Source organism: Symphodus melops (assembly GCF_947650265.1).
Source record: "Symphodus melops genome assembly, chromosome: 6".
NCBI lineage: Eukaryota > Metazoa > Chordata > Actinopteri > Labriformes > Labridae > Symphodus > Symphodus melops.
Genome location: NC_136696.1, coordinates 19,607,145 through 19,620,352, shown reverse-complemented (window position 1 = coordinate 19,620,352; position 13,208 = coordinate 19,607,145). Strand labels below are relative to the sequence as shown.

General features: G+C 42.7%; 1 protein-coding gene across 1 annotated transcript; it reads right to left on the bottom strand.

Annotated features, from left to right (window-relative positions):
- Nucleotides 1-80: 80 nt before the first annotated feature.
- LOC306825734 (netrin-4-like) lies at nucleotides 81-9,042 on the bottom strand. The gene is made up of 10 exons (XM_079346682.1): nucleotides 8,697-9,042; nucleotides 7,934-8,490; nucleotides 6,222-6,494; nucleotides 4,960-5,086; nucleotides 4,516-4,704; nucleotides 3,591-3,798; nucleotides 3,342-3,454; nucleotides 3,141-3,209; nucleotides 2,086-2,259; nucleotides 81-1,674 (listed from the first exon to the last, which is right to left on the bottom strand). The coding sequence occupies exons 1-10, from the start codon at nucleotides 8,755-8,757 to the stop codon at nucleotides 1,532-1,534; spliced, it is 1,914 nt and encodes a 637-aa protein (XP_079202808.1). The 5' UTR covers nucleotides 8,758-9,042; the 3' UTR covers nucleotides 81-1,531.
- Nucleotides 9,043-13,208: the final 4,166 nt, after the last annotated feature.

Genomic DNA, 13,208 nt, shown 5'->3' with positions numbered 1-13,208 from the left:
TAAATGCTGTGTGTGCTTTTTTTTAACAAAGGTTTTACATACTCAATTATTAGTTTTATTAGCAATAACTCACAAGGTAAAAGTGTCATTCTCTCTTTTTGCCAAAGGGGGGCGGCACTGAAACATGGGTCATAAATCAGACAGCCTCCTCTACATGCCAAGATGTTACAGTAAGACACATCAGGCTATTTATAGCCCTTCGTCTCAGCACAACAATACCATGGAATGTAATAGACTCTTCCCATCTGCATTAAGAGTGAGCACACTGACATGCAGTTAAAGTGATTTAGATAAAAAAATATATACATGACACAAAGAGCATGACATATCACAGAGACATCATCACGTAGTCATCCCTTAATCACCACCTTGTCCTTTAAAAGATCAAACTCCAGCCCATTCTCTCTTCTTTTGGTAAAGTCTTTGGGACAAGGACATGGCCGGTGATGTCACAGTTGAGGAATGCATCATGTCTCCTCGCAGAGTTTCTCCTTGTCCTTGGAGACAGTGGACTCGGACTATTCTTAACTGGACCCGGCTTAAAATTGGCCCGCGGACGCTGTATCTGATCTATGATGTCAATGAGTATCCAGGCTTTTAATACATATTTATTTTGGGGCAGGAGGAGTCACTGATCAGAGAGAGAAGCATATGTTCAGAGTGTATGTGTTCTTTTCCCACAGGCTTGGTGTCCGAGAGGCCGTCTCTCCTGAATCCTTGAAGTAGGTCAAATGAGGACGGCAGAAAATCCTCACAAAACAAGTCTGACAACGCCGACAATGATCCACTCTTGTAACTGCCCGAGCTCTAAGAGAACAGTCAATCCCGAGTGTTAAAACTGCTCGTTTCTTCAGACCCACCAGAAAGTGTGTTTTACTCTTGTCAGACAGCAGGCGTTCCAGGGTGTTGGAGCAGAGCAGATTATTTCTCCTGATTCCTTTAATGTTCTTTTTCATCCTCTACTCTCATCCAGGGCTTTCTTGTTCTGACCTGCACAGTCCTACACTCTCTGCCAAGGGCATTAAGGATATGCGCACACACGCGCACACACACACTTGAGCCACATTCTGACTTTGTGTCATTCATAGCTTCAATATCTGAGAGACAGATTCCACAGTAAACAACCTTAGTGAAACAGATACAGTAGACCTTGGCTGCACTCTGGCTCATCAACTCTGACAGCTAGCAAGTAAAACATAATTGAGTGTTTAATATGCGTTTGTTATTGTTTCATAAATAACCTGAAGTGATGAGCTAACACAGACAGCATCAGGAATATGATGACTACGTGATCAATGAAATGAAGTTTGTTTTTCTCCTGAAGTTCTTTAACTTCTTTTCATTGATCCTGAAGTTACTGTTGTTCTTTCGAGGTATCCGCTTACTGTTTGTGCTTTTTTCTACCACGCATCAACAACGCCTGCTTTTTGGCCTGTCTTTTTGGAGTGTAAAGTTCATTTTGTAGAGTTCCTGCAGCAGTCTGTTCGTTCTGTTTCTCTGTCTCTTCGTCTATTTTTTTTTTTTGCACTTCCTAGCGCTGGCCACAGTCTGCTCTAAGGATGTGGAGGAATTTGCGTCCCAGACTCGACTTCCAGGCTTTAACCAGACTCTTTGTGTTGACCATCAGCTGGCCGTTCCTCCAGTCCCCATGACCAGCCACCAGGTACTCAGATCCTAGAAGAAGAAAAACAGCAGAGCCTAATTTAGTTTTTAGTCAGAGTGATACTAAGATACACAGAACTGAAAGAAAACTAATGTGGGAGCACTTTATGTAAAAGAACACACATCTTTATATAACCAGAATAAACCAGTTAAATACTGTGCTGCTCTGAATGTTGCCAGAAAGTATTATTGGGGAAGCGCTGGATGTGAAATAGTCCCATAAACCCGAGGTGGCTTTAATCTCTAAGCTGTGAATGTCCGTTTAAAATGAGTGATGCCAGGACATTGGCACACACTCAAAGCCTCAGTGAGCGGCAACAGAGATCCTCTATTCAGCACAAAGCTGGCAGTTTGTCCACTCCAGAGCTGACTAATTATAAGCTTCTGCATTGTGAGCGATAAAGTTTCTCATTTGGACTTGACCTGGGTTGAGGATGGGGCAGGTACAGCCCTGTGCGGTCCAGGACTCTGGGTACAGAGTGACAGTTTCTCTCTGGATCTTTAACTGTGGGTTCTGGAAAAATACTTTTTTGACCTTGACCTCCACCTCCGCATGGGAGCCTTTATCATGAGCTGACATCACCCTCACCAGCAGACCTGCCAAGGAAACAGACATATAACAAAGAACAAAATACAATCATCAGTCCTGACTCACGCACATGAAACCTTTAGCAGAAATACCCTTTTCTAAACATGTTACTAAAAGAAGAACGGTACATTCCTCAGATTTGACACATCCACATCCAGTTCACTGCTCCTGAGAAGTACAGTCTCTGCAAACAATTCTATCATGTCCTCTGTGACCCCAGACAAGCTTTTAAAGCTGAGGAAAACAACCAGTTATCTCATTAGGATTATTCTGTCGACTTATGAATTCCAGACTTGAACAACGGCCATCACTATACACTGGGACAGGGAGTTTAAAAGATGCAGAACTTGAATAAGCAGGAAGTGTCGAATAAAAAGTTGTTTTTGAATCAGAAATTGTAGATTGCAATTCTATTTGTGCTACAGACTGACGTCACATGTTTTTTTTGTTTTTTTTCAGCTGCTGACTCATTTAGTATTAGAGTGGCTGCATTAGGATGGGCTGTGTGATTTATTTTGTCTTTTCAGCAGCATTCATCTGATGTCCATGTGGAAGTAATACATTTAGTCAAACAAGGAGACAGCAGGCAAGAAAAGTGGGACGTAAATGTTTGGATGTAAAAAAGTTTACGACAGTTTCCTTTGTCAATGTTTTGCATGGAAAACACTGGATTGTTTGGCCTCAATGAAACATCAACACATGTTGGTCGACAAGAAAATTGCAAACACAAACATTGTTTTGGAGAAACTGCAGAAAGCCCGAGGAGTCACTAGATAAGACATCTAAACCACAGTGGAGCAACCAGGGGCCTTTTTTTTTTTGCACATTCTGAGCAAATCTGATCGATTTTGAACGTTCGACAAAATGTAATCATTTTCTCGGCTCTTACCATAGTCATACTCTGCAGCACAGAAGAGTTTAGGGCTGCCAAGAGCAACCTCCACACACTCACATTTCTCTGGAAAAGAATGAAGATGAATTTAAATCATGATAATGTATGATTTTTTATCAGGATCAGTAAAGCAGCATTTTCACGTCAGTGGGCTGATGTGAGTGCAGTGTGTTAAGTGTGATATGACCTGTGACTCACCAGAGTGGTGCAGTGCAGAGAAAAGCTCCTCTACCCTAAAGGGTGCCGTCTCACTATTATTGCTGCTGTGTCCCATGTGGCCAGCGGCTGTATAAAAGACCTCCTGATCCGAGCTGTGCCGCAGAGGTAAAAACCAGTCAGGGGCTCAGGGTTAATAACCCAGAATGCACTCTGCCTCCATACCATGCATCACTTTAAGTACACATACCTGTATATGGGTATGGAAGGAAAAAAAATCCTGGCACTCACCCAGAAATACAGTCGCCGGTGTAAGGGTCACACTCCCCTGTGCAGTCACATGGACGGCAGCCGTATTCATGAAGCCCCCAGTATCCCAGCATGCAGCTGTCACAGCGGGGGCCTCCTACACCAGGCTTACAAGTGCACTCCCCGCTGCTGGGGTCACAGAGAGGGCGACCACCTGAGAGGACTGAGCCTACAAGGTGGCAGGAACAGGCTGCGGAGGCGACAGAATGGGAGCAGTGCATGTTAACATCTCTGTTTGTAAGTCAAAAGATGTGTAACCTCTTCTGGCAAAGCACTCTGAGTACATGAAGAGCCTGGACAGGACAAACACACGTGTTGTGCTTTCATATTGCCATGGGAATTCAGTGGACAAAATATGTTTGCTTGTGCTTCTACACGTTTTATCATCCTCTTGTAATGAGGGACAAGCTGGGAGTGTGTACTCGACATGCTCTGAGCAGCTGCAGCAAAAACAAACAGTAAATCACTCTTCCTCTCTCTCTATCTCTGCTCTGTCAGAGCTGCCGCCTGATGTTATTGACTTGTTTCCAAAATCAGAATGTTTGGTCTTAAAAATGCTGCAGCATGCCTGGGATGGAGAGAATGAGAAAAATGCAAAACTTGCATGGTCCATGGGAAATTCCTCCATTGTTCGTAATCACAGGCACATTCCAAAATAGTACTGTCTCGGTCGTTCCTTCTAAGGAGCGATCGACAGTTGTCTCACTTTCTCATCACTGGCAGGGCAGAGAGATAGAAAGGTGCTTCGGGAAAACTTCCTTATCAAAGAGATCATTTTGAGGGTCATATAAATCTTAGCTCAATAACCGCCCTCGACGTTTCCCTTCCTAATTGGGATTCCCTGCTGGCATTCATCCACACAGAGTTATAGTTGCAGTCTAATGAAAAAAAGGTTTAAGGGCCTTACATTTGCAGGAGTCAGGGGCAGTTTTGGGTTGCCTCGAGTCTCTGAAGAAGCCTTTCTTACAATACTGACAGTGACGGCCCTCTGTGTTGTGGCGGCAGTCATCACACACTCCTCCACTCCGTCTTCCAGATGCAAGCCACAATCCACGACTGAAGTGGCAGCTCTTGGCGTGACCGTTACATTTGCACTCTAGTTTTGAGATGGACAGACAAGCAGACTGAGAGGTTAATTCTTGACTTGAAGATCTTTCAATTTGGAAGCCCTAGCAGTGACAACTCATGCGGCAGACGACATAAAAAAAAAAGAAAAGAACAAGTGCTCTGTGATTCATCAGGCGTGAGCGTCTAAAGGTTACTCCTGATTTATGAGGCTAAATTCATTCTGGAGATAAGTCTACATGCTGTGTGTCCTACTCTGCATTTGACTCTGTGTCCCATCACTCACTCTGGCACTCATGCGGTGTCCCTGTGATGCCGTTGGCAGACTGCCAGGGGCGATCATTGTAGAAAGGAGCACAGCGCTCGCAGTGGTCACCTGCCGTGTTATGTCTGCAGACACATTTACCATGAACCTGCCAGGCAAAAGAAACAGACAGGACAATTGGTATGAACTTTGGGGAATCTAAATTAACCTCATCATTGTTTCTGAATATTGTTTATTGCATGTTTTGGGGAGATTTTGTTTACAGGGATTTAATATTGTATAACTTTTCATTTATAGATTATTTGAGATTTTCTGACAAAACACGTACAGTCCTTTCCACCCTAAAATCCTAAACCATGATTGGCTATTTCCCTTATCAGAGGTGGGAGCTATGTTAAAATAGTTGGGGCTTTATTGTGTAACAGGGTGGTATTCGTTCTTTGTTGTGTTTTAACTACATAACATGGTACATTTACTCTGTTAGTTATTTATTTTTTTACTTAAATTAACATCTTCTATTGAGTGCTTGAAGGATTTAGGGCGGAAGCAGAAACCTCTGGTGTTGATAAAATGAAACAAAGGCGGACACGCAAAATCTGCAGTACCTTGAGTGACCCGGAAGTCAAATACACACCCATTCAAAAATCTATCATTAACCTCTTAGTGTGTATAAGGGTGTGGTGGCCATTTTAAAAATAAGGCATAATGACAATTCAGCACAGTCAAAAATGTTCATTTGAATAAAACTGTGGTTTGTATTTATGTACATATTAACTTCAACTTTAACTGGTTTTTAGCACCACTGCACCCATATGTGGTTTCTGTTATGCTATATAATTATTGCTACACACCAACACCTACATGCACTCTGCCTGTGTAACAATTGGCTCTGTTCTAAATTTACAGTAAAGACAATAACATGACCAAGACAAAGGATTTTGAAGGCATTATGCTGAATACTATAATGAAGGTTTCCACATAGTTAAAGCCCTGTAATGGTAGGTAAAGGTGTTGCCTATTATCGTGCCTTCACAGCAGTGTTTAGCTTCAGCAGCACATACCAACACAAAACCAAGTAATGAGGGAGTGGTGGGAATAAAACCACAAACAGTATAGATACAAACTTATCAAAAAGAACTAATGCACTCTGAAGCTGCTTTCAGACCTCAGAATGACGCAACATCTCAGTGCAATTTCACAACAGATAAAACTGTGTCACTTGGTGTTTAATTGTGCAGCTGGAAGTTGTATTATTTGCAATAAACCAGTCTAAAATCACTCACCATGTTATTTGTTTTCTGTAGACTGGGTGTGTAGCCACTGGCTGGCACACAGTGCTCAGCATGTCCATTACAAAGGCAGCTGCCTTTCACAATGTAATCATATATGGCATAATGTTGTGTGGGGAGGGCGGCAGCATCAGGATGTTTCGCCTGGCAGGGACACGGCTGGTGCTGCAGCAGACGCACCCTCAGGTTGGTGATCATGAGCTGCTCCTGGGCTGCTGGTCCATATGGATCCACTGAGTGCCAGGGTGACAACGCTCGATAGATCACCTGGACATCAAAGAACAGTAGACAGACCGCAACAAATCTTAGAACTGTGAACAATCTATACCTATTGTCTTTTGCCTTATAAACAAGTGAGAGTATGTGCTGACGAGGGACATTTGTTTTTGTTATGTGACATTAAATGATCAACTTCACTTATAGTAAGTATGTTTTCGTGACTGCTGCTACCCTTTCCTGCAAGCAGAGTTCAATTGAAAATGTAATTTTTAAGGTGTTATTTTAAAGTCGAAACACACCAAATAACTTGTCGTATGTCTTGTGTGTATAGCAAAAGAGACACTATTAATTTGAAGGGTAAGGGGATTACAAAGAGAGCTGGCATTCTGTAACAAGACACATACTTGTTGCAGATAAACTGTAATTATGAGATCAGTCAAAGCCATATATTTATTGAGACATTCAGCCAGAACCTCCTAACATGGTCTGAGCCTCTGTGAGAGTCTCCTTTTACAAGATCTGAGTGAATGAAAGGTCTGCTCATGAATTAACCATGGCTTATTGTGAGGCTCTGCCCGACCTGTGATGATGCAGCAGGTCAGAAAACCGCTTTGAGGAAACATCAGAGGTAAGAGTGAATATTTATATTCTGTACATGTCAAAGCAGTTTGCGGCTCAAAAAGCTGGCCCGACTAAAAAGGTCTCCCACAGCTGATCAGAGGAGATCCATTTACAAAGCTCGGTCAACTGTTTGTTCAGTGGGTTGTGTGATATCAGCTTATATAGTGCGCTCTGGTGCCAATTCACGGACAACAAGGTGCAGAGCAGATGGTGAGTGTTACTGCTGTGAAGCCTCTGACAGCGTGTTTTCATGTGGTCTCTCTCAGATGTCAGAAATAACATGATATTGGAAACTTTTCCTTTGTTCTTGAATCTTTATCTGTATTGAAGGTTAAATCAGGGCTGCCTTGAAATATGATCATGTCATTGATTTTCAAAGTATAATTGTTTTCATAAATTTATCATGAAAAAAAAACACCAAGTAACCCAGCTTTAAGTATTGCTGTATTAAAAATGATTAACCTACTTGTATTGTTAGGAGAGTTATAGAGAGAGACATGAAATGTTGAGAGGGGGAAGGGGGGCGGGTGACACGCAGCAAAGGGCCGAGATCGGACTTGACCCCATGGCCACTGGGATGGGGACAATAGCTTCTGTACATGTGTCTTAAAATATCAAACACAGTTATTATTTCTAAGGAGCTGAATTAACCCCCACTGTGTAACATTCATGCATAGTTGGATCTACAAAGGGGCATGAGGGGTCAACTTCCCTCTCCACCTCCAGGTATGTTCTTTCACTTTACATGACTTCTTGTGAAGTAAAACACCTGCAATGTTTGTTATCAACCTCCAGAATAATGCCTCCCATTCCACGCTGTCAAACACATCTCTTGTATATTTTTCTAGACCAGGCCTTGCACTCACCTCTCCTCTGGTACAAGGAAAAGCTTCTGAATACTTTGAGGTGCAGGCTGCTCCACTCTCCAAAGCAGGTGATCCCTCAGCCAGCCCAAATACCTCCTCACAGTCCCTGGCAAAATACCTGAGGGTCCCCCACGTGTGCCCATAGTCCTGGGAACGCTCCAACACCATGGCAGCAGGGCGGGGGGAGCGAAACACCAGGATTAGGTGGGTGAGGAGGAATTGCGTCTCCAGGTCGAGCTGGAGAGTCTCTTCCATCACCGCCTCTGCAGACTGCCACCAAGAGTCAGGGTTTCGGAAGGGGGAGTCATTCATGGCGGAGGGAGGGTGCGCCTGGCTGGGGACAGCAGAGTTGCATTGACTACACTTTGCAGCCAAGCAGGACTCCCTGCTGCGGGGGGCATAGGTCTCTTTGTAGAAGCAGAAGGGCTCCGAGGAGTTGGATCCGCAAACAGACAGGGTGCTCAAAAGTCTACCCTGAGCCAGGTTGCCCATGCGGGGGTTACAAGCTCGTCTAAAGCAGCGACTCATCGCAGCTGGATTTTGGTGTTTAGACATTTCTGGAAAGAAAATACGACTTTTTATTACAGTGAGAAGAAAGTGCAATTAACAACCATTGTTCTTAGAATGATTCCGGCCTCTTAAACAATCGACAGTAATCTGTGCCACTATATGACACTGTCACTGGGGTACCATAACACAACACTGCCTGGTTTATTATAATACAAAGTGCTTAAATGACTCAGTCACACAAGTTCAAACTCACCGGTTGGATCAGGAAGTGCGCATATCGGGCTGAAGAAAAATAAAGTCCACAGTATCATCATGAAAACTTTGTGCCGCTATTTCTACATAAAAGTCACCTGTTGTTAATTCCACGAAAGAAAAAAGTCAACCCCTGGATCCAAGAGTATCCGGTCCAAAATAGTCCAACATGTGGCTTTTAGAACTACCACAAACTCTGACGAAAACAACACAGCATACAATAACATCAGCTAATGTTGGTCCTTCATGGTGTAGAGAGACTTGTATTAACTCATGTTATTATCTGTATCTGCGTTACAATCTTCATCTGTCAATAAGTCCATCCCAAGCGCTTTAGGGTGCAACGTGTTGTGGTGCGCTCATTGACATTTGGGATATGAAGACGTTAGCCCCGCCCACTCCCTGTTCCTCCTCAGACCCCTCCCACCCTTATTTCTGAAAACAGACTTTTCAGAGAAAACCATTTTTGGCATTTTTGTATGTAATTTATATCCATTATTATTTTTCAAAAGGCTTTTTTTCAGGATTTTGTTTATAAAGATAAACATCTGTTTATCTTATTTTCTCCATCAGTTAACAATAATTTACCTCACATTTCCTTTTAAATTAATTTAAACATTTACCCTCAAACATAATTTTTTCTTATAATCCCTCATTAAACACCATTATGAAACACGTTAGTTGACATAGATGTAGATTTTTAAAAAATCGTTAATGTGGCAAAATAAATTGATCACTTCAAGTATCTGTCCAGGTACTGTCCAATTATGTTACTTTTCTGCCACATATCAGCACTTATTTTTAATTGCCACTCATGTAACGTGCTTTAGCTGCCTCATCAGTCAGACAATAGCCCTGCACCTGAGGGGTGGCACAACCCTTGACTGGTGTAATCACAGAGAGGCATGCCTTTTTTCTTTATTTTAATCACCTCATTGAAACATGTCATTGAGTATAATATTACCGGCAGATTTGCCAGTTGCAAAGATATATCAAAATCCCTGAATAGCATGTGAACGTTTTTCAATTGTGTGCAGTCTGTGGAGAAAAATGAAGTAGAAGGGACAAATACAGGTGAGGATGTTGAGTGAATATGAAAGGGAACAGTGTCAGTGTGAATATACATCATACCCATCATACCTACCTCAATTTGAAGTCAGGAGTAATCTGTTCTCGCTGTGAAAAAGTCCTGTCGCATAAATCATCCTCTCATATGTCTGCAAGTACAGTACGTGACATGGGTATTGGGTATTTTCAGTGCCTTTCCTTAGGCATCTTGGCCCTGACAGACCAGGACATTCCAGGAATACTGTGATTCTCATCACAGTGACAGCCTCCTCTTTTTTGAAGAGGAAAGGGTTCATGTGTTTTTGTGTTTTTTTCTTCGGTTGTCTCATGATGATCTGCAGGGGCCAAGGGGCGATGCACTGTGAGCTGTTCCCTTTGTACATCACTGCGTGTTTTTCGATCCTTAAATCCCAAGAGTCACAGTGAAAAAGGCTGCAGGAAGGATGTCTAATCGTGACCAGTCTGTGTGCATTCCCTTCACTGGATGAAAGCAACACTCATTAGAGACCAATTCCTTTGTTCCCTTTAACTCCAGCTGTTTGTTGTTTATCCTTAAGTTGCCATGCAACCATGAGGTCAGTCCTGTCCTGAAGCCTCTGCAAAAGCACCAAAAGCACTTTATTTATGCTGCATGTGTCCCATGTCAAACAAAATTTGCATCCAGGAATGGACTCAACAATGATACCTGATTTTGGTCAAACACATCATTTATGATTCATGAATCTATTGAGAATTCTGGGTGCTTAAACCTCAACAATCAACATCATAAAGTCATAAAGGCACATGGAAAATAATCCTTGAGGCCATCTATTGATGGATTGATGGATTAATTATTGAAATTTGACCCCCTACCTGTCTTAGCATAATATATACTCAACAAAAATATAAACGCAACACTTTTGTTTTTGCTCCCATTTGTCATGAGATGGACTCAAAGATCTAAAATTCATTCCAGATACACAATATTACCATTTCTCTCAAACATTGTTCACAAATCTGTCTAAATGTGTGATAGTGAGCACTTTTGCTTTGCTGAGATAATCCATCCCACCTCACAGGTGTGCCACATCAAGATGCTCATCAGACACCATGATTAGTGCACAGGTGTACCTTATACTGCCCACAATAAAAGGCCACTCTGAAATGTGCAGTTTTGTCTCACAGCAAAATGCCACAGATGGCGCAAGCATTGAGGGAGCGTGCAATTGGCATGCTGACAGCAGGAATGTCAACCAGATCTGTTGCTCGGGCATTGAATGTTCATTTCTCCACCATAAGCCGTCTCCAAAGGCGTTTCAGAGAATATGGCAGTACATCCAACCGGCCTCACAACCGCAGACCACGTGTAACCACACCAGCCCAGGACCTCCACATCCAGCAGGTTCACCTCCAAGATCGTCTGAGACCAGCTACTCAGACAGCTGCTGAAACAATTGGTTTGCATAACCAAAGAATTTATGCACAAACTGTCAGAAACCGTCTCAGGGAAGCTCAACTGCATGCTCGTCGTCCTCATCGGGGTCTTAACCTGACTCCAGATCGTCGCCGTAACAGACTTGAGTGGGCAAATGCTCACATTCGATGGCGTCTGGCACGTTGGAGAGGTGTTCTCTTCACGGATGAATCTCGGTTTACATTGTTCAGGGCAGATGGCAGACAGCGTGTGTGGCGTCGTGTGGGTGAGCGCTTTGCTGATGTCAATGTTGTGGATCGAGTGGCCCATGGTGGTGGTGGGGTTATGGTATGGGCAGGCATCTGTTATGGACGAAGAACACAGGTGCATTTTATTGATGGCATTTTGAATGCACAGAGATACCGTGATGAGATCCTGAGGCCCATTGTTGTGCCATACATCCATGAACATCACCTCATGTTTCAGCAAGATAATGCACGGCCCCATGTTGCAAGGATCTGTACACAATTCTTGGAAGCTGAAAATGTCCCAGTTCTTGCATGGCCAGCATACTCACCGGACATGTCACCCATTGAGCATGTTTGGGATGTGCTTGACCGGCGTATACGACAGCGCGTACCAGTTCCCACTAATATCCAGCAACTTCGCACAGCCATTGAAGAGGAGTGGACCAACATTCCACAGGCCACAATTGACAATCTGATAAACTCTATGCGAAGAAGATGTGTTGCACTGCATGAGGCAAATGGTGGTCACACCAGATACTGACTGGTTCTGAGTCCCCAGACCCTCAATAAAGCAAAAACTGCACATTTCAGGGTGGCCTTTTATTGTGGACAGTCTAAGGTACACCTATGCACTAATCATGGTGTCTGATGAGCATCTTGATGTGGCACACCTGTGAGGTGGGATGGATCGTCTCAGCAAAGCAAAAGTGCTCACTATCACACATTTAGACAGATTTATGAACAATGTTTGAGAGAAATGGTAATATTGTGTATCTGGAATGAATTTTAGATCTTTGAGTCCATCTCATGACAAATGGGAGCAAAAACAAAAGTGTTGCGTTTATATTTTTGTTGAGTGTAGTTACAGTATGCTTGGCAATAATTCAGTCCTTTGTAGTCATAGTTAGCATTATGTTGTTGCAAATATTGTTGCTTGTAATATTTTGATTTTGTTTCTTTAAAGCCCATTTGAAATCTTCAGCAGTATACAGAGCATAGTTGGCAGCTAAGCAGCATTAGCAGTACATGGAGAAAACAAAACATATCCATTTTCAAGAAAAGGTCATTTCCAGCAGTGTTTTATTATTTGGTTGACAAACAACTATTTTAGGTCTTGATATAGGCCTTGAAACTGACACAACTGACAAAAAAGCCCAGAAAGCAAACAGGAACTCTGTAGGGGCAGGACATAAAGTCCAGATCAAAAGTCAAGTACCGGTACTTTGTTATAAGGGAATCTTTCACCCTTCTTAATGACCTACAGAGGCATTTACATTTCTAGCTCCGTCCACCAGATAGTTTAGAAATGAAGAAGCCTTTTGGTGGAGAGGTGAAATGTCATCAAGAGCTTCAACCAGTTCAGTAGCCTTTGGATCAACTTTTGGGTTTACCATGACCTATAGGTGACTGAGAACCTACAAATACGCACATCATTCTCTTCTTAAACTAATCTAATGGGTTGCAATATAAGCCTTCATAGACTTCAGTGGTGTTGAATTTCTCATATACCTCTAAAGATAGAACTCCAATGAGTGTATCCCAAAAAGAATCCAACTGTACAAGGTTAACTGTTCTTCTATTCCACTTAAGTACCCAATCCTCTCAGCAGTAATTATCCCATTTCTATTAAATAATTCAACAATGTCAGGCAATGACAGTGCTATCTATCTGCAGTTATGAAACTAATGTCAAACTATTGCACTACTCTGTACTGTGAGAGGGTCCCCCCCACCTGCAGCCAGAAAGTGCTCCTGCTAGTTATGACTCAATAAGAAGACAGACATGGGGCCATTCCACCACCGCT

Excerpts from the sequence above, each read along its gene's own strand:
- LOC306825734 (XM_079346682.1), bottom strand. The coding sequence starts at position 8,757 with ATGATGATACTGTGGACTTTATTTTTCTTCAGCCCGATATGCGCACTT. Across the intron at positions 8,491-8,696 it reads CGCACTTCCTGATCCAACCG|AAATGTCTAAACACCAAAAT; the intron begins GTGAGTTTGAAC and ends TTTTCTTTCCAG. Across the intron at positions 2,260-3,140 it reads TGCTGCAGAGTATGACTATG|GTCTGCTGGTGAGGGTGATG; the intron begins GTAAGAGCCGAG and ends TTTCCTTGGCAG.